Raw genomic sequence first — 21598 nt, 5'->3', positions numbered from 1 at the left:
CGCCTATCTGTGTCCGTATCTTCACATACACCTGTGTGCATTTTTTTTTATATACAATTTTTTTTCCAAGCAGTTTCTGAAGCTGGCGGCTTGTATTTTTTCTGGCTTTCGGGCGGAGGGTGCAGGTGCGGAGGAGGGAGGAAGTGAGGCGTACCTGCTGCCGGGCGGGCGGGCGCCAAGGGGCCGCGGAGGGAGGGGACTGAAGCCGGCGGCAGCGCCCGGCCCTGGGCCAGGTGCCACGGGAAGGGGAGGGCCTGTGGGCGCGGCGGGGTGGCCCGGCGCGACGTCCCCGGGCGCGCAGAGGAGGCAGCGCCATGGCCCCGCGCGGGCGCTGCTGGTGGGCGCTGCTGCTGCTGGCCTGGCTGCTGGCCGGTGAGTTGGGCCGCACCGGGGCGGCGGCGGGGTCTCGGCCCCCTCCCGGGACCCCTCCCCGTCCCGGGACACCCGTGTGGCACAGGGGGCCGGGACCCGGGAGCGCCCTCGGGTTTCGCCCCGGGTTAACGTGGTGCGGAGGGGGGAAGGGGTGGCCTGCCCCCGGGCGAGCGTTGTTACCCCCTTGGTGTCCCTCCCCGCCGGGCGGAAGAGCGGGGCTCTCCCGAGCTAGGCACGAAAGCCATGCGGAGTGGAGTTTCGTTACCCCAAAGGTGCGCCTAGCTGCCCTCCTAGGAGGAAGTGGCCGCCTGCTTCCTGGCGGCCTCCAGTATCGCTCGTGTGGTATCCAGTATCGCCAGCTTGGTTTGGACCTGAGCACAGGGTACAAACACATAGGGGTTCCCCTTTGGCTTGTCACAAGCGCCCATCCCAGCCTTTGCTGCTAGCTCAGCAGCTCCATCCTCTTTGGGGATCTGGTGTAGCTGCAGTGCTTCCATACCTGCTAGACGCATGCTTATATGGACAACAGGAACTCACCTCCACGTCCACAGGCGGCCTTCAGCAAGCAGAGTCCTTTCTACAAAGTTTTGCGGGTTTCCTGACAGCTTCTTATCTCCTGTAGGAAATACAGTGATCATTTTGCTGCTTGGATGCCTGGGACTTTGCTGATGATTCAGCTTTAAATACCAAAGTTCAGTTTTTCACAGAGAACTAATAAAGAAGCAACAAAATACGGACATATGCTTGTTGATTGCCTTGCTTGACAGCCGCATTCCTGCATGATGTTCTAGCTAAAACTTGGCTTCTCTGGCCCTGTGTGTCTTCACGGTGTCTTCAGCGCAAAGCCACAGGCCTGAGGTAGCGGTAACTTACTAGGTTGGTAGTGGCCAGATTTGTTCTTTCCAAGCAGGATAAGAAGGGTAGCAGCATGCAGTGGAGCAATGCAGTCCAAGTTTAGGAACCAGCCTTAATTTCCCAACTTTTCAGTTTTCTTGGAGGAGGTTAGTATGAAACATCAGATGTACAGAGACATCGGACTGTCCTCCGGCAGGAACAGTAGGTTTTTAACCTCTTTAAAAAACTAGGAATTATCTTTCAACTCTTCACTCTTTTGCAGAACAGAGGTAATAAGAAAGGATCCCTTTCATAACGAGCTTTAGTTTCTGTAAGTGAAAAGCATGTAGTGATTTTGAGTATTTTATTCTCACTTGAGAGATGCTGCTGTAGGAAACCCTTGGAAAATCTGTTCTGTTTCTATGAGCCTCAACAGGTCAGAGTTCATATGGGAATTCATTTGATCGCCAATGAGATCAAGGTTTTGGCCAGTCTTGAGAGCTTGGATTTTGGATTGGGTTCATTTGATTTCCTGCTGTAAGATCCTGTGGGTCAGCTATTTCACAATGAAAGCTGAAACAAGATGTGTTGAACTGCAATGTAGTTAAATAAGACCCTCTGTAACTGTCTGTCACCTGTTGACGTTGCCTTGCCTACAATATTGTAAAAATTAGAGATCCTTGGTTTTGCTAGCAGTTTGCACAGCTGCTGGTATTTCTACATTTAAGTGCATGTGTGTATATTTTATTTTTCAGAAAAGCCTTGGATTCAGAGTGTGCCCTGGTCCTCTGTGTTTGTGTGGTATTTTTAAGGCAAATGAGTTTCCTCTGCCTATATTTTGAGTTAGTTGACCAGGAGTCCGTTTCCAACCAGAAAATAAGCAAGTTCTGCACTGACAATATCCTATTGCAGAATTACTTGTTGAGGCAGCGTTGCACTTCTGCAGTGTGTTTTCCACCTGGTGGAAACTGGGTGAGCTCGTATTTGCCTGGCACGTACTGCGGAGGTGCAGCCTAAGAGGACACTGAAAGAATGGTGTTTGCAGTTGTGATCCAGATGTTACTACATAGTCCCTTGTTCCCTTGCTCTCATCCTGAAAACAGGGAGGAGAGGGAAGGTCTTTGAATATGCAATAAAAATTGAGTGCTGGTTCATGGTGACCCTTTCAGTTGGTACCTTCCAAGCCTCCCCCTCTGCTCCCCTCCTTTCCTGCTGTTGTGCTCCCCAGTTAAGAAGCAACTAGCATAGCACTGCAAACACTGCCCTGTTCTCCAGGGTGTATTTCAGACAGGGCATCCCACACTTGCTCTGCACTGTTTGTATTCCCTTATCAAAGGCAACCGGTGATAACTTCACTATTGTTAATGACAAGCACAACTTACTGTATTATCAAAGTTTAAATAAGATAGAGATGTTTCTGGAGTGTGGCTGAAATAAAGCATAGCTTATGAGAAACATTGTAAAATCTTCCTCAGTGGGGGCAGCTGCTTGGATACAAAAACGCTATGGAGGTTGTTACAGATGAGTTCTAAACATACATAACAATAGCTTCATTAAAAAGGAAAAATAGGGTAATTGATGTGTGCTGTTCCGAAGCAGCGATAACCAGATTAAGTTTAACTATGATGCTACAGCTGAAAAGTTGTATTGTCTTAATCCTGGTCACTGCTAGATAACATTCTGATGACTGTCTTAGCAAGACCTTGATAAAATTCATTTGGTCTTTATACGAGCGGATGGCACTGCAGAACTTTCCTGGTTAGGATGACAAGCCAAGGCAATCCCATCCTGCATGCTTCTGGGCCCAGTGAATTATCTCCCTCAGCTTGGAGGGACAGTTTTCCCATGCAGGAGGAGAACAGAGTGATAATGGCTGCTAACAGTTGCTTTGGAGAAAATAATTCAGTCCGTAAGGCAGGCCAATGCAGCTGGCTCAAGCTGCCTTCTGTCAGGGAAAGATGGGACTCACGTTCTAACCAGAATTTGTAACTCTGGATGGCTTCAGCAGAGGGGCTGGTGAGGTCCATAGGTGCAGGTCCTGGATGGGGCCGAGGGAGATATACTTCAGTTGTTGGTCTGGTGCAGAGTGAAAGTTGTGATGTGAGGTCTGTTCCTGCTGGCTGACTGCCTTCTGTGTTCTCGTTTGCAGGTTGTCTCTCCCTCCTGGTGACAGTGCAGGATGTTGAGCGTTATACCACCTTATTTGCCACTGTTGTCCTCAAGTGTGACTACAGCACCTCAGCACAGCTGCAAGACGTGGTAGTGACCTGGCGCTTCAAATCCTTCTGCAAGGACCCCATCTTTGACTACTACTCAGTCTGTAAGTCAGGCTTGTCCTCCAAGGAATCCTTCTTCAAATGAAAAGGAAGGGGAAGGTAGACTTACTGGGGAATACAGGCATTTGACCTCTTCCTGCCCACAGACCAGGTCGAGTGGTGGTATTTCCCTGTCCCCCAAGAAAAAATAGGTCATGTCTGTGATTTCCTTTGCAATATCAAGGCTTTATGATATGATGTTGAAATCCCAGCCAAAGCAACTCATTTGTCCTCCTTGTCATCAACTCAGAAGGCAGAGAGGCTTAACCATGTTTGACATGTCAATCTTGGCAGCCCCATCTTATGCTTCAGCATGTTTGAAAGCAAGGGCACTGCAACAGGTGGACTGGATGATTCCAGGGGGGACTGCATGGTTGGAGCTAGATACCTGTGACCCGATGTTACTGATTTTAGGAAGCAGAAGAAACACATGCATTTTGGAGGGCAGAAAGACTTCTAAGTAATAACATTTAGTACTGGTGGCAGCACTTCATGTGCAGACATTCTGGTGTATGCAGCCTTAATTCAGGAGTGTTTAAGATGGTTCTTAAAATGATATGCAAACTGCATCCTGGAGTGCCTCAAACACAATATAACCAGCTGGTCAAAACAGGTGATTATCATGCTATGTTTAGCATTGGTGTGGCCTCACCTTGAGTACTGTGTGCAATTCTGGGTCCCACAATTTCAGAAGGATGTGAAGGTCCTTGAATGCATCCAGAGGAGGGCAACAAAGCTGGTGACAGGGCTGGAAGGAATGTCCTATGAAGAACGGCTAAGGATTTTGGGTTTGTCCAGTTTGGAGAAAAGGAGGCAGAGGGGCGACCTCATGGGTCTCTACAGCTTCCTGAGGAGGGCAAGTGGAGAGGGAGGTGCTGAGATCTTCTCTCTAGGATCCTCTGACAACTCGTGGGAATGATTCAAAACTGTGCCAGGGGAGGTTCGGACTTGACATTAGGAAGCATTTCTTTACTGAGAGGGTAGTCAGACACTGGAACACGCTTCCTAGAGAGGTGGTCGATGCCCCAAGCCTGTCAGTGTTTAATAACATGCCCTTAATAACATGCTTTAACTTTTGGACAGCCCTGAAGTGGTTGGGCAGTTGGACTAGATGATTGTTGTAGGTCCCTTCCAGCTGAACTATTCCTATTCCTATCCTATTCTATTCTCTATAAACCCTGCAGTATGTTTAAGCTGGACAATCTTAGCTTAACTGCACTCTTAAGACTGAGCCCAGAGTGGGGAGCCTGGACTTATTTGGTGTCTTGGTGCCCAAACTCTCCTTCGTACAGTTTGGATGAGTTGGGTAGGCATGTTACCCAGTGCTCTAGAGCCTAGTCCACAAACAGGTGGGTCACTGGCTCTGCTGATCCCAGCATAATGTGAGTGCTTTGAGCCCAGGCTTAAGCTAATAGCCCCCAACAGGACCGGAAAGCATGAAGGTCATGGTGTTTGCTTAGTTGGATCTGCTCTTCATGATCCATTGCAGATAGAGAAATGGAGGAGCCTTTGACAAGCGTTGTCCTCGCCTCTCTTCATTGCAAGCCCTTTACAGACAATGCTGACTCTGTGTGTCAGTTGTCTCCCCAAATCTCAGCTCCCAAATACCTGGAAAATAGTTTAGATTGTGAGTCTGTCATAAAAGTATTGGACAGAAATTGCCTTAAGCCCTCCATTAATCCTGGTGGGTGTCTCTACACGTAATCCTTAGCTGGAATCAGATGATGGATTCTTTTGTCTTTATGAGTTCCACAACATCTAATGGGATACAGGAGGGAAAGGGAGACAATCTCTACATCAGTTCATGTATGTCTGGAGATTTTGTTTGGTAAATAAACACACTTGTTTTAGTTCCGGTACTCCTGGGAGTTTCATGACTTTTTTTCCTTGCAGTTTATCTCCATGCTGGGAGCTGCCCTCCAGCCTACTTCTTTAGCTTCTTTCCACTGTTATTCTTTCAGTTGTGAGTACAGGAGGAGTCTCCTCTGCAGCTCCTGCATTCTCAAAATCTCTGCCATTCCTGTGGCTCCACCTCTGTTTGCTTTTGAGTACTCCAAAGCAACTTGTCCTTGCTGGTTTAAAGCCATGTTTTGTATTACTAAACCAAAGCAAATGCACACATGCATTCAAGAGTGTCTCTGCTGCTCACAAGGGGATAGAAATTGGTCCTTTGAAATAACTTTTGGCATCTTATTTGATGATGTCTGTTTGTAGCATACCAGGCTGGTTTAGCTCTTGGCCAGGACCCATCTGATGACTGCAATGACAGCCAGCGAAAGGTGCGCATTGTCATCCAGAAATACGGGCAGAAGGAGCCTGTGCTGGGGATCGACTACCAGCAACGAAAGATCACCATTCAGAACCGTAAGTGACTTGACCTCCCAGGCAGGGAGTGAACTCAGTAACTGTCCAATATCTGGGCCTCCCAAGTGAAGAGAAACATAAACATGGCTAATGTCATGTGTAGCTTACATATTCTGTGAGGTGACAATGATAAGAGTTGTGAAGGACCCTATCCCCAGCTGGCCTGAGGGTGTTGGAGTCGCTACAAGCTAGGGCTGAGCTTAGGATGCCTGAGCATTTTGCTGAAGAGTGCAAAAGTAAGCTGAGGACCCCAAGAAGCTAGAAAACAGTTCGTTCTTCTAAGTACTGCATAGTTGTCCAGGTGCATTACAGGCTTCCTGCTGTCCCTGGAGCAATAGTTGCTGCTACTGCCAGAAGAGTTATTGGGATGGCTGACCTAACAGGGACAGTGATCTGTGTTCCAAAACCAGTAGGGTTGGCAGCAGTGGGGATCTGTTAACATACATCACCCAGCAGCATGCTGGTTATTTCACTCCACACAGAACTAGTCCTGCTTCGAAGTAGCATTGCCTTCCAGCAATACAAAGAAAAAAGGGACTGGCAGTTGATGCTGTTTACAGGAGCTCTCAATGGACACAAATGGGATTGTTTGAAGGTGATGGCTACGCTTGGGAAGAGAGGAGATGCAGTACTATGTCACCTGCAGGCAGAGGGCCCTCTTAGGGGGGGGCCCTGAAAATAGTGTCTGTCAGTCCCAAATAGCCCGCTGACCTCTCAGTCTCTCTCCCGCAGGGGCAGACCTTGTCATCAGTGAGGTCATGTGGTGGGACCATGGCGTGTACTACTGCACTGTGGAAGCACCAGGAGATACCTCAGGTGATGCGGACAAAGAAGTTAAGCTGATTGTTCTCCGTAAGTTTCTGTGGTTTGTTGCTTGGGTGGCAGATACCTCCTCCTGTTCTCTTCCTCCCCTCCCCAAGATGCCTCCAGCGGTGGAGAGGTGCTCAGTAACTTACTATGCCCAGGTACATCAGGATCCTCTTTCTCTCTCCATTTTCCCATAGACTGGCTCACAGTACTTCTCATTGTTCTCGGTGGCCTCCTCCTCCTTCTGCTGATTGGAGTATGCTGGTGCCAGTGCTGTCCCCAGTATTGCTGCTGCCACATTCCCTGTGTCTGCTGCCCAACCCGGTGCTGCTGTAATCAGGAAGGTGAGATTCAAGCAAATGTGCATCCATTCATGGCTTCTGGCAAGACAAAAGCTTGACTGGGAGCTTGCTGAGCTCCACTTTCGCCCTCCAGTTCCATGTCCATATAGACTGAGACATTTCTTTGGTCATGTGATCTCCGTGACAGGCTTATTTGAGTTTAGAGGGGGGGAGCTAGTATACATGGAGCTCATCTTGCTCCTCTGTGTCCTACTTGCAGAAGTTCCTCCTCATTCACACCTTGATACCAACTTCCCTCGTGTTATCCAGGGCATGATCAGCTCCCTTGTATGAGGAGCTCAGGAATTTTCTTCCCCATCTTGTAGTTCACGTGCATGTGAGGAAGGCAAGCAAATGCTTGGTACTACTCTCCAAACTGGCCTAACTTTCAAGTGTGTTGCTCTGACAGGTAATTATGTAAAAATTTGGAATGTTCTATCTTCATCTTATTTTCAGAGCTGCTCCTTCCACAAGAAAAAGGTATTGTTTGGTTTTGTTTGAAGAAGGAAGTGAGGAGAAAGAAAAATGGTTTATTTTGGTGGCCAACCCTGTAAATGCATTCTGAGGTTTTGAGGGTCAAGAGAATCTTTGTTGTCCATAGTTTTTAGCAGTAATAAAGATTCTGCAGCCAGACCCTGTCATCTTAATAAGGCCAGTGTTTGATTTTTGGCTACTCAGGTCTTACAACCTCTGTGTTCCTGTAACTGAAACTTAGTAGCAACACAATGTAGAATAGCCCCCCTGCAGCTTACACAATCTGACAGGAACAAAATGCAACAAATACCTTTATTTATCACTGAAATCACCAGATTCTTCCCCAGATGCTACACGGAGAAGATTTATGAATAAGGAGCTATGTTTCTGGTTTCCCTTTACCTGCAAAAGAGCTATTTGGTATACCTTGGGTGTTAGTAAACTGTAAGCATTTTAGAATCATAGAATAGTTTGGGTTGGAAGGGACCTTTAAAGGTAATCTAGTCCAACCCCCCTGCAGTGAGCAGTGACATCTTCAACGAGATCAGGTTGCTCAGAGCCCCATCCAACCTGACCTTGAATGTTTCCAGGGATGGGGCATCTACCACATCTCTGGGCAATCTGCTCCAGTGTCTCAACACCCTCATTGTAAAAAATATCTTCCTTACATCTAGTCTAAATCTACCCTCTTTTAGTTTAAAGCCATTACCCCTTGTCCTATTGCAACAGGCCCTGCTAAAAAGTTTGTCCCCATCTTTCTTGTAGGCCCCCTCTAAGTATTGAAAGGCTGCAGTAAGGTCTCCCCTGAGTCTTCTTTTCTCCAGGCTGAACAACCACAACTCTCTCAGCGTTTCCTCATAGGAGAGGTGCTCCAGCCCTCTGATCATTTTTATGGCCCTCCTCTGGACTTGCTTCAACAGCTCCATCTCTTTCTTGTACTGGGGACCCCAGAGCTGGATGCAGTACTACAGGTGGGGTCTCACGAGAGCAGAGGGGCAGAATCACCTCCCTCGACCTGCTGGTCACGCTTCTTTCGATGCAGCCCAGGACACGGTTGGCTTTCTGGGCTGCAAGCGCACGCTGCCGGCTCATGTTGAGCTTCTCATCAACCAGCACCCTCAAGTCCCTCTCCTCAGGGCTGCTCTCAATCCCTTCATCGCCCAGCCTGTATTGACACTGGGGGTTGCCCTGACCCATGTGCAGGACCTTGCACTTGGCCTTGTAGAACCTCATGAACTTCATGTGGGCACAGTTCTTGAGTTTGTCCAGGTCCCTCTGGATGGCATCCCATCCCTCAGGCATGTCAACTGCACCACCCAGCTTGGTGTCATCTGCAAACTTGCTGAGGGTGTGCTGAATTCCACAATGTCATTGATGAAGATATTAAACAGTATTGGTCCCAATACAGACCCCTGAGGGACACCACTTGTCACCAGTCTTCATCTGGACACTGAGCTGTAGACCACTACCCTCTGGATGTGACCATCCAACCAATTCCTCATCCACCACATAGTCCACCTATCAAATCCATATCTCTCCAATTTAAAAAGAAGGATGTTGTGGGGGATCATATCAAAGGCCTTACAGAAGTCCAGATAGATGACATCCGCAGCTCTTCCCTCATCCACTGATGTAGCCACTCCATCATAGAAGGCCACTAGGTTGGTCAGGCAGGACTTGCCCTTGGTGAAGCTATGCTGGCTGTCTTGAGTCACCTCCCTGTCCTCCACGTGCCTTAGCATAGCTTCTAGGAGGATCTGTTCCATGATCTTCCCAGGCACAGAGGTAAGGCTGGCAGGTCAGTAGTTTCCAGGATTCTCCTTTCTACCCTTTTGTCGTGGTTTAAAAATGGGTGCAATGTTTCCCTTTTTCCAGTCACCAGGGACTTCACCTGACTGCCGTGACTTTTCAAATATCATGGAGTGTGGCTTGGCAACTACATCAGCCAATTCCCTCAGGACTCTGGGATGCATCTCATCAGGTCCCATAGACTTATGTATGTTCAGGTTCCTCAGGTGGTCACAAACTTGATCTTCTCTTACAGCGGGAGGGACTTTGCTCCCCCAGTCCCTGATTTGTAGTCCATCTACTTGAAAGGTTGCCAGTGAAGACTGAGACAAAAAAGTTGTTGAGTACCTCAGACTTCTCATCTGTTGTTACCAGTTTGCCAGTCTTGCTCATAATAGATTTAAGCTTAATTTGCTTAGCCCTTGCAAAGAGTGAACAGAGCATCTCTCTCACTTGCTAAAAGCAAAACAAAACACAACACTTTCTGGGGGCTTTACAAGCTGTCAAGTAAAATGCATGGTGTTGAGTAGGCTATGGAAATTTGGCAGAAAAATTAGTTCCCATGAAGGGAGAGAGAGGTGATGGAGATGAAAGACTCACACCTCCAGACTTCCTAGTTCTCATCAAAAAAGGGATTCAGAATATGTGTGAGTTCTTTTTTGTTTTCTTCTATGCTGTAGGAGATGATAGCATGCTCCAGACTGCTGCTGCTGTCTTTCCTGCCTTCTGTTGAGGATAGGTAGGAGGGATTCTTGCGGGGTTCCCAAAACCTCTTCTTGCTCATGAGAGAAGGTACAGATGAGTCCAGCCTCCTTGACTGGCTGCTGGATTCTGTGGCCGTAATTTCCATTCCAGCTGCCTGTCCTCTTTATCCACTTTGCAAGGGATCCTTGTGCCTGCTCCCCTCTGCTAGTGCACGTTCTCTTCACTTCATCCTGCCTCTGACTTACTTTTTGGACTCCAAGAAATGAACTGGAGGCCGTAAAAACCACAAGAAGATAGATACAGGAGGCATCTTAAAAAACAGTCCTTAGGAATAACAGTTCCACACAGCTCAAGAGAAGTCAGAAATCCTCCACTAAGTCAGTGTGAGCTGAGCACGGGTGATTTCTTCCCAATTATTGGCCACTAGAGGGTAGCCTAGATTTGCTGAACAGGCATAGACACCACTGAGGCAAGGCAATTCTGGGTGTTTTAAAGTCAGGTCATTAACTAACATGATTTTGAACCTAGTAATAAAAGAAGCGCATTGTTTGAGTAATTCAGAATTGGTGTACAGAAATATTAAACATGCCTCAGGAGCAAGCCAATTACATTTCCCAGGGAAAGCTCTGTGAAAAGCCCACCAGGGTAAATATAGGTATGACCTCCTTCTGTTCCTATTAGTTCCTTTTCTACTGTGGACATCTTCCACTAATGAATTGGTGCAAAATAGGATATACTTGCACTTGGGTCTGGCTAGGTTGGAAAATATTTTTTTTTATAATTGGATAATTGGCCTAGCAGCTGTAAAGTCTGTCAAAGGTGCAGAACAACCTTTCTCAGCAGGGAGTAGGTGGAAGGACCAATATGACATCCTGCCAAAGTTTTATAGCAGGTATGAGTTTTGGAACTAGGGTGAATCTGACCTTCCTCAGATAAATATGGTCACTTTAAAAAGAGATCTGTAACCTTCCTTCCATTTTGCAGATGGGGAACCAGAGTACTGAGTTCAGTGTTCTATATAGATATCCTGTTCAAACTGGAAGGCAAAGTATCTGCGGAAGGAAGAGAGGATGAAGGTAGTGAAGGAAGTCCAAGGGTAGTTCTGCATTTGTTCAGCTGTAGGGAGAGATCAGAGAATTACAGGAACAGGATGACTTTGGTCCTAGCGACTGCCTTCATACCCTGAGAAGGGGAATCCTAAGCAGGTATGCCCACAGCTGCTGGGCCTTTCACTCCTCAGGCAAAGACTGTGGTCAGAACCAAAGGACATGCTCTCAGCAGGTTCTAGGACATTCTGAAGGTGATAACTGGAGGAACGGGAGAGGAACATATAAGGCCTTTCCCTTCTTTTTATCCTTTTTCACTTTCCTCTTTTTCTCTTCAAGTTTGAAAGCTGAACTGCAGGAAAATCCCTTGGGGAAAAAAAATAATGAAGTAATCTTGACATAAAATGCTTGAAAGCTGCTACCTCAGGCCACACAGCTTTGAAGAAAAATCAGAGCATTAGGATTAAAACCCCTGAAATTTCAAGCTTTGTAGTTCACTCTCGTTGAAGACAGGCTGGGGAGGGGGAAGGAGTTTGGAGTGGAGAACAAAGTGGAGCTATATGAACTGCAGGGAAAGTGAAGGATGTGTTGAGGGGCATGGTCAGTCCCTGTTTTGCTGCAAGTGGTGCTCTGGCTAAATTCAGTGAAACAGCTAAAGGAGGACATGTTTAATAACTGGAGTGCTACCTGCAATGGAGAGCTCAGTCCCAAAGAGCGTGTAGTGTAAATGCTGCCTGCTGCAGATGAACCCAGGGGACAGAATTAATTGGAGCTTAGCTGTAGCCTGGTTTCTTAAAGGAGCAAGGCTTATGCAGTCAACCTGTCTGTCTATCCTCTCTTTCCCTCCAATAGCTTTTAATTTCATCAGCCAACTTCAGCCAGATTTATCAGAGGGGTAAAAATCTCAAAAGCAATTACATTCCTGTCTTGGCTCCTGAACTGTATAGACAGGAACGTACTGTTCATGCCTAACCAGAGAAGAAGCTGCAGTAAAAGTCTGCCACTTCTGAAACTCCAGAGAAGCCATATAAGAGAAATTTTGCAAAGGCTTTGTTGCAGAAAAGCTTCACCCAGTAATGACAGACAAACTATGCAAAGCCAGGCTTTGTAAGGCCTGGGGCTTGCTGAATTTTGCTTGTAAACTTGAGGTTTGATTGTCTGTGGTAGAAGAAGAAAGTTTCTCTAAGATGTTTTTAGGTGTTCCCAAAAAAGAAGCTGCAATGAGTGATGGTTTTGAAGATGGGAATGGTGAGGTTGTCTGTGTAGAGGAGGTAAGATGGAAGTGCTGAAAAAAAGTGAAGTGGAACTGCAGCCTGACCTCACGAGTAGGGGCCTGGAGTTAGCAGTGGTGGAAAAGCCGCGAGGGAGAGAAATTTCCACTGGGTTTGCTCTTTTGGCACACTGGACGTTGCTGTTGAGAACAGGAAATTTAGTTTGTTCACCAGTTTGACCACACTGTCCTAAGGGATTTAATTTTAGCAGTCATGCTGAGGTAAATTATAGAGAGAGGCAACAAGAGTGGTTGAAAGACTAGAAAGGAGGAAGCTTGACAATGCATCTCTGAGTGCCTTATTTGTAGAACAGAGAGGAAATAATGGAGTATGGTGTGGAAAATATGATCTGGACAGAGTTTACATGAAGATGGCAAAAAAAAAAAGGTCTTGTTTAGCTATAATTCAAAGTCAAAAGGGAAAAGGAGCAATGATGAGCTGAAAGAGTTTTAAGAGGAAGAAAACAGTGTGGTATGTCTTGCTGTATGAAACATTATTTCCCATCTTTCTGCAAATGTACTCGTGACAGGGCAGGTAGAAGTCTTGCATTTGTTTATGTGCTGTGTACTCAAGCATAGTGTCATTTGTTCCCAGTTGCTGGAACTGTACCCTGAATGTCAGGCAGTAATGCTTTTCTTCTGTTTTAGGTATCTTTTTGAGGCTGTACAACTTTATATTGTAATTTCCTGTGCTCTGTTCTACCTTTGTCATAGGGTGGAGAGAGCTTTTCATTCTGTGAATTTCCTGTATCTGATCACATCCAAAGGCTACAGTGGTATGTGGTCCACAAGCTGTGCTCTCTGGATAGCTGCTGTAAGCTTTCCTCTTCTTTTACAGTACTGGAACGGCATCGGTTCATGAAGCGGGCTCAGGCACTCGCACCTTGGATGTCACCCAACATGTTCTACGGAGGTGGCGACAGGAACTCGCAACTTTCCTCTTACCAGCTGAACCCTCTACTGCAACAAGGTGAGACCACAGGCATCATTTCAGAGGGAAATCGGGATGAGAAACAGGTAACTTCTCAGGGAGCTTCAGCAAAGGCTGAAACTTTAGCCTCTCTACTACAAAAGAGAGAAAGATGTTCCTAGCATGACTGCATGTCCTAGCATGACAGCTCTGCTACATCTGCAGCATATTATAGACTTGCCTGGGTGGATAAATACAGCCTATCCATGTTAAGTGTCTTGCTAGGCTCAGTACTGGGTGAAGTAGTTTAATGCTAACTAAGGTATGTCTGTGCTACACCCAAGTGACTGCAGGGTAAATATACCCAGCTTATCTCGCTTCATGTGGTAGAGGAGGGTACTGTCTCTTTGTTCTACTGTGTTGGTCACGGTCAACTCCTTATAGCCAAAATTGACATGACAAGTGAGGTGCAATTTGTTTGAGTTCTTATCAAATGTCTAGTCTTCAAATGATTAAGGGCAAACTGCCTTCTGTGCAATAGATCTAGCCTGCATGCAGCAAAAAATGAAGGACTCTTTAATGAACCAGGAAGAATTTTCCAGTTGTTCTGTCCCAAAATCGCTTGTATTAGTGGTATTTATTTGTAACTTTAATGGAGGAGGGAAGATGGAGTCTCTGAAGTCCTAGAGAAATAAGTAATAAGATAACTTATTACAAGTAATATTATTTAATCACCCAAGGAAAATAGGGGAATTCAACATAATGACTTCTCAAATAAATATAACATATTTTTCATCTGAAATTAGCTTTTCATCACATCAACAGTCTTAACTGTTGTTTGAAGAAGTAGTTTGCAAACATCTTAAATGCTAGATTCAAGATGTTTGAGTATATACTTTTTTAGCCCACTAGTTAATTCTACAGTTACCATTTTTACCTCTTGCTCAAAGCAGGACTGTCACCAACCTCAGTCACATTAGCTATGGCTTTGTCCAGCTGATTCTTGGAAACCTGCAAGGATGGAGATTCCATGACTTCTTTAGGTAACTGTTCTAGAGCTGGACCAGTCTCCTAGTGAAGAAACTTCTCCATTTGCTACTTATATCTATATATGCATGTGTGTGTGTGTATGTGTGCATATATATATAAATTTCTTTTTGTTTTGCAGTATTGGTTCATATTTCTTCCAGTTTGATGAGATATAAGGGGAAATACTATGAACTTTCTCTGACTTTTTTTTAAAAATAAAATTTGTTATCAATACTGTAGGAAAAAATGTTCCTCTCTCTAAAGACATAAACTATATTTCCAGGTGTGCTGGATGAGTTTGATTTCTTACCTCTGTGCTGCCCAAAACACAGATCATGCTACAACTTACTAGTTACTATTCTTTGCACATTACCTTGTATGGTTTGGATGTGCTGGTTGTGGTGCTTGAGACTCGCGCAGCTTTTGCAGTGAGGAGGAGCAGGAGAAGAGAGGCTCAAGAGGGACTCAGCCAGGATCATTAGTGCAGAAGAGCCCTCTATTTTTTCCCCTTGACTTGCTGCGTTCTCCTGTGCTTTCATCCTTAGATGTGTCTCTGCAGAACAGTCTTCCTCTGGTGCAGCCACAAGCTCAGCTTTCCCCTAACAAGGGCGTTTTGGACTATCTGGAGTCTGAAATCCAAAACCTTAACATGTCACAGCTCCGGCCACCCTCCCACCAGCGGCAGGCTGTGCAGCCCAGCTTGCTGTCCTCCCTTGGCTCCGAGATCATGCCACCTCCTCTCACTGATCACATCTCCTCCATCCATGGGAGCAGCAACTCCTCACGGCCACAGAGAGCTACCCGCACCCCCAGACCCTGGGACTCTGCAGCAGAGGACAGGAGGGAAAACTGGAGGCAGCACTTGCCTTCCAGTGGGGGTTCTCATTCCAGCTACAGTCGGGAGCCCTGGGACAGGCAGCGAGAGGACCATCCTCAGAGGCAGAGGACAGGCGGCTACAGTGACAGGCCTCAGCACTCCAGACGGGATGTGTCACCTCCACGGGGCAAGAGCAGCAGCAGCAGCTGCAGTTTCTATCCGGAGGAGGCCAAGGAGCGCTCCAGCCACCATCGCGGCTGGAGACAGGAGCCCAGAGGGAGGCAAGACTACCAGCACCACACCAGGAGGAGCAATAACTCAGGTCAGCGGCGGCACAGCTACTCTCCCCCTTCTCGCCGGGGGTCATGGAGCTCCTCAGAAGAGCAAGTCCGTCTCCCAGCGGCAAACCGCAGGCGGCGGCGGCAGCGGTCTCGGGAATGGCCAGAAGATAAACCCCCTAGTTATCGCTCATTAGAAGTCATCCCAGGTCAGGACAAGAAGCACAAAGACAGTGCAGGGCCACGCTCGGTGAGTCAGCTGCCTTTTTGCTTTCCCATCTAAGGGAAGAGGTGGGGTTTGGGGAGTGAGAGTGAATGTTTGTTACTTTCTGCAGCCTGTTGTCTTTCAAACGGATGGCAAAGAGCACTGGGTGCCCTGCACAACTTCGTTATGAAGAGGCTGCTGAGTTCCCTGCCTTCAGACATGTGTTGCATGGCTACAGTTCAGGGGCAAAGCGAGAAAATAAAGCAGGTCCCCTGTCGTGTCCCACATCTGGTGACGTGTTATATCCTCTCACTCCTGTCCCCATCTAGAGCCATTTGGGGCTCTACGTGTTGGGGTTAGAATAGCTGTTCTCCTGGCACTGCCTGGGGAGAAAGCACTTCCAGAGTAGGCAGCAGTACTGAGTGCCCTTCTAGTACCAGCTGGGATGTGTGTATGTAGGAATGGTTTTGTTATGGTGCTCAGAGCATGTAGGAAGACATATGATTTCCATTCATCCTTCCTTGTTCCTGAATCTTTTATTTTCTCTTGCAGGACAGAGGAAGTTCCCACAGTGCAAGAAGCATAGTTATTTAATGCCAGTACTGAAAGAACTAAGATTCCCACCAGACTCCTCTTAGCTTTTCTACTATGTAGGTTGGGATGGTTGCTTTTGATTGAACGACAACTGGCAAAAAAACCCAGATGAAGCAGCTACCCCTTAGACTTACAACTCTGAAGAATCTATGTCTAGTGCCTATGAAAGCAATACATAACCCCTTTTTATTCTTGCTGTGATTTGGAAACTTAGGTTTGCAATGGGATGTGGTATGTTGAAAACATTCTATTGGAAACAGCAGATTTTTTTTTAGTAAATGGTGTATTCCCAATCTTTAAAGAGAGATACTAGTTGTCTTTGTTAGGTGCCTTGGCACTGCAAGGACCCCAATCCATAGAATGCTGGTCTTTGCACGCCAGTTACTGGAGAATGGCTGCAATGATCACAGAGCTGTAAAGTCACAGGACAGCAGAATAATTTAGATTGGAAGAGGCCTCTGGAGGTCAAATGATCAGTCCCCCTGGGAGTTTGGTTTAGGGAGGCACAGCATCTCCTTTCTAAGGCCCTCTGTTGTGCTTCAGAATGTGTAATGTTTGCTGCTTCTGCCTCGTTGCTCATTGTGGTTGGGGCAGTTGCTTCCTTTTGTCCCCAGTAAGCCTCTCCCAAACAGAAGAAACACAGTGTTGGAAGGATGTTTGGCTGCCCTAATAAGGGCTCGCTAGCACATCTGCAAATTCCCAGCTTATCTGCCCTATACTGACTGAAACAACCTGCCCTACTTTAAGTTTAGACCTTAGTGCCTTAAAAGATACTTGTTCTAGCCTTTAACCCAGACTTGAATTTATTTGTAAACTTAAAGGGCTAAATTTACTAAGGTTTGGCCATCCCTACAGGGACTGAGCAAGGTATGACTACTGTACCTCACACTGTGGACCCAAATTTCTTTCAAACACTAGGAAGCATGGCTTTGATGGATATATCTTTCCTAAGCCATGTACTCTTTTCCATGCATTTTATATTCTCCCTTTGCTCTCTGTGCCATGTATCATATACATGGGGTGGGACAAAGGGCTCTGAAGAAGTCTTACAGTCACCGTTTTTACTATTGTCCTTGATCTTTACCCTGACACTTTTACCAGTTCTGCATATGTGGTGCATCTGATCTGCAGCTAGATTGCAGGATTTTCTCATCTATCACCTTGCAACTAGAACACAGAATTTCTGTATGCTCTGAGACCAGTTGCAAAGGAGAACAACTTGCCATTTCTCCTTGATACCATTCATTCACTGTTCTCATTTAAAATGTGCTGGAAAAAGAGAGGTTGGTTCTCTGGGTGCTGGCTGCTTCCACGGGCAACTGGCTTGCCACAGGCACTTCTTGGATTCAAGAGACTCAACGACTGGCAAGGAGCTTTTGGAGCATCTTCTGAATTATTTTGTAACCCAGAGGCACTAGAGATTGGCCAGTATCAATGACTGTATTGCCTAGCTTATTTCCCAACCAGTGCTACGTGGGACACTTGCTACTATTTGTTCTTTAATATCCCAGTTACTGATGTGCTTATGCTTTCCCTTGGAAGACTGACTTGGAGAGGCTTTCACTTTACCCACCTCCTTTTTTTTCTTCTTTTCTTTGAACAATGATGGGGAAGCAACACATTTGGAGCAAATACTCCTAGCTGGATATTCGATGCAGTTGCTGGTCAACCAAAGGCTACTACAGACAGTGCTCATTTTCCTACAGTTTCTTGGCTGACAGTGTTTATTTCTAATTCCTGTGTATGGAGATAAAGCAGGAGGACCCACTCACCTCTCTGGTTGACTTCGTTTCAGGACCAGAGGCCTATTCTTTGAAGACAGAGGGACTGTTCACCAGCAGTTGATGGCTAGCACAAAAAAGCGCCAAAAGAGCCAAAACACTAACTCCAAAGTTTGAATTCAAGAAAGGAAGGCTGTATTAAGTGTAGTCCTTGTCTGCATTAGACCCAAACTGTGAATAATGTGAACTGACCCATGAGTTACCTCTGAAATATAGGGAATTCAGTGTGTTCGCAGAACTTGCAAAGCCAGTATCACTCTTGAATCTGGTTCTCAGCCACTGGCTGTGAATCATTTTTATTCTTTAATGACATGGTGAGGATTTTATGCACCCTCTCTTCCATGATGGGCTAGTATTTTTATTAGTTAAAAGGAGTTTATGGTGACTGCAATGGCAGAAAATAATACAGGGCTCCTTCTTCCAAAACTAGCATCCTGTTTTCACTTTAGCGTTGCCCCCTGGTAACTTTTAACAGATACCCAGGGCCCTGCAGATTCTACTCTTGGAAGCTGAATTGGTGGCATAAAATTCAACTCTCTCCTTATGCTTCCAACAGGTCCATGCATCATGCAGGACAACTTCTTCCCGTCATCTCAACCCAGCCCAAACGTCCAGGTTTCAGGGAAGCGCTGCCCTTTTCTCCATCAAGAGTAGAGGCTATTGAGACATCAGTTGAGATACCAATATGGTAGCATGGGAAAGAGTTCACTTTCTTTCACATGAAAGTGTGTATAAGCCAACACGTGTCCAGAAAGCATTCCCACGAGCAAGAACCTCCTCACACAGCAAGAAAACCCAGATGACTCTGTGTAACAGTAGTAGCTATTGAAGCTTGCTGCTGTAGTACGAGCACACTAACTGCAGAGGTTGTGCTTTTTTTTGGTCTAAATCCTATGAAGGAGCCCTCCATCTTTATTTGTTCCTCTAGACCCTATAATTGAGCTAGGGTGACTCATTGTAGATTGTGTGAACACAATTTGTGCTGTGTGAAGTCTGAAGAGTTTTATCTTTATTGTACTTGAGCTCCTCTTCGGTCACTTTGTTCATATTTATAGAAACATTAAACAAAACTCTTCAGGGAAGATTGATTGTATCTCAGTCTTAATTCTGTAACTTCTTAAATTGCAACAGAAGTAGATTAGGTTATCTAGCAGGGAAGCAGAAATGGTACCAGGTTTACTGGTCCATGGACCACTGTGATTCATAAAACACCAGTTGGTGGGCTATGAAATAATGACAAAGGAAATCTTTATATGCATGCAAGCAGACAGAAAAGTAGGAAGGAAATAGGCTTTGCTTTCAATGCTTATTTCTATTTTTAATTGGCTATAAATGAAAGCTGTGTGACAGTACTGCACAATACTATGTGGACTCTTTTTTTCCGATAAGATTACGGGGTCTTTGACTTTTTAAAAGAGAGAGAGAATTGAGCAGCTCAAATGCTACACACTGAAAGAAATAACAGTAGGAAATAGCCTAGTCTCATTCTTTCTATGTTGCAATTTATTCATGCTTAATTTTTCAGCCATTCCAAAGAGATCATGTTCGTATGTCAGCCCATTTGTGATGAAAAAACTTGAATATGTTTCACATATGGGAGCTATTGCCATTCTAGACTTTTGTTCTTCCTGTCATGCAGTTGAAGGAATATACCTTACCCCCAAGAATGAATTTTCTGTGTCAGATAAAGTGCCTTGATAGCCACTGGAGTTATCCTAATTTAAAATAATAATGTAATGAGTAAGTGACCATGCCACATGGGGCAGATAAGGATGTCTGTGCTGCTCCTGTCAGCTGCTTTCCACCTCAGACCAGAGATTCATAAGAGAGATAAAATCATGTAATTTTTCTTTGATTAAGAAAGGACTTGCAATATCTGGCTTTCTTGCTTGTTTGCAGAGTGCCCTGCCATCCCGAAATGCCATTCCAGGAATGGAGGGCAAGGGCTGCTTCTTGTGCAATCATTGATCTGGTCTTGGCAAGTGCCTGTTTGGCAGTAGAAAGTGCTGAAATGCCCAGTTGCTATCTCTGGGATTGTATTCATGATAGCACTAGCTAAAGTTAGGCTGACTTCGAGGGGGGGGGAAGTTACCACAATACAAAGCTCTTCAGTGATGCATATAACTACATAGGGTAGCTAACTCCCCTCTGTGTTACTACCTCCAGCAGCACATCAGCTTAAAATACCCACTTAATATGGTTACAGCCTTCCATTTGTCAACCTGACATAGGAGACAGATGACACTTGAGGTTATATTAAATTAACCCCCACAAGTAATGACTGTTTGTTGCTATTTCTTCTAAGTTTAATGTCTATAATATGCCTTGTGGTGGTCTTCTGAATATTATTCCAGGTGTAAAAGCAGATGGTAAATGTGTAGATTCTCTTCAATGACTGTCAAATGTATAATTAAAATATAAGAGAACTTTCAACCAGTTGCTCTTGTGTGTTCTTCCTAGACAATAAATTGCTTTTTAGTGTTTGCACCAGAAATGGAACTGAAAATTCTCTGCTCTTACTTCTGGTATTAACCTTGTTATATGTTAGCAAGAATTTTCTGTTGTTATTTTTTGGACAAAAATGCAAAATGGTTTGCTTTTATGGGGGATTTTATCTTTGTTGTTCTTATTTTGGGAGACTTTTTCCTTTCTTTTTCCAAGAAAGAATATAATTTGAATAAATACTCACCAAGAGAGTGGAAAAATGTCTGGGAAACCATTGGCAGCCCTCTAATGATGTGACCCACAGTAGCAATCGCTGACTTGGCTGCCATGTCTGTAAAACGAGAACACTTAATGTTTGATTCTAAAGTACTTTGAGCTCCGTGAGAAGAAAAGTCTTGTAGAAATTTTGTTTGGTTACTAAATGAAGATACTGGTTGAGGTTTTCACACTTCCCACATGTGACAGTCACCTAATAAATAAGTGGCTGACGTAAGAATGGAGGTCTGTTGAGTCTCACACAGTAGGCTTAATTTATGCCTCATGTCCTCCCCATTCCCCTTAGCTAATGCCCTTTGTAGCTCAGCACTGCAGCCTTTCTGTCTCTCCCCCGTACTGCCCAGTGGTTGCATGTGAAAAATACAGATGGTTGGCGTGACTAAAGACCCGACGAGCACTTGGAACTTGAGCTGTGGGAAAACACGCCCTACAGTGGCAATCCTGCCACTTTTTGACTGGGACCAGATCCCCAAGGGAGAAGTTATCATAGAATGGTTTGGGTTGGAAGGGACCTTTAAAGATCATCTCATCCACCCTGCCTCTGCCTTGGGCGGGGACATGTTTCATTAGATCAGGTTGCTCAAAGCCCCATCCAACCTGACCTTGAATGCTTCCAACGATAGGGTGTCTGCAACTTTTATGGGCAATCTGTTCCTGTGTCTCACCACCCTCATAGTAACGAATTCTTCCTTATATCTAGTCTAAATCTACCCTCTTTCAGTTTAAAACCCTTTCCTCTTGTCCTATCGCTACATGCCTTGGTAAAGTCTTTGTCTTTCTTATGAGCTCCCTTTAAGTACTGGAAGGATGCTATAAGGTCTCCATGGAGCCTTCTCCTCTCCAGGCTGAACAACTCCAATTCTTTCAGCCTTCCTTTCTTCATAGGAGAGGTGTTCCAGCGCTCTGACCATTTTTTGTGGCTGTCTGGACCCACTCTTAACAGGTCC

At 45.6% G+C, this 21598-nt stretch overlaps 1 protein-coding gene across 1 annotated transcript; it reads left to right on the top strand.

Moving 5' to 3' along the window:
- Positions 1 to 270: 270 nt before the first annotated feature.
- ILDR1 (immunoglobulin like domain containing receptor 1) lies at positions 271 to 20352 on the top strand. Its single transcript, XM_054827274.1, has 8 exons — positions 271 to 372; positions 3356 to 3526; positions 5736 to 5885; positions 6618 to 6737; positions 6890 to 7036; positions 13155 to 13286; positions 14801 to 15600; positions 16108 to 20352. Exons 1-8 carry the CDS (start codon positions 315 to 317, stop codon positions 16147 to 16149), a joined length of 1620 nt encoding a protein of 539 aa, XP_054683249.1. The 5' UTR covers positions 271 to 314; the 3' UTR covers positions 16150 to 20352.
- Positions 20353 to 21598: the final 1246 nt, after the last annotated feature.

Source organism: Grus americana, chromosome 1 (assembly GCF_028858705.1).
Source record: "Grus americana isolate bGruAme1 chromosome 1, bGruAme1.mat, whole genome shotgun sequence".
NCBI lineage: Eukaryota > Metazoa > Chordata > Aves > Gruiformes > Gruidae > Grus > Grus americana.
The sequence above is the reverse complement of the archived record's forward strand: the minus strand, read 5'-3'. Positions and strand labels throughout refer to the sequence as shown.

Excerpts from the sequence above, each read along its gene's own strand:
- ILDR1 (XM_054827274.1), top strand. The coding sequence starts at position 315 with ATGGCCCCGCGCGGGCGCTGCTGGTGGGCGCTGCTGCTGCTGGCCTGG. Across the intron at positions 373-3,355 it reads GCTGGCCTGGCTGCTGGCCG|GTTGTCTCTCCCTCCTGGTG; the intron begins GTGAGTTGGGCC and ends TCTCGTTTGCAG. Across the intron at positions 15,601-16,107 it reads ACAGTGCAGGGCCACGCTCG|GACAGAGGAAGTTCCCACAG; the intron begins GTGAGTCAGCTG and ends TTTCTCTTGCAG.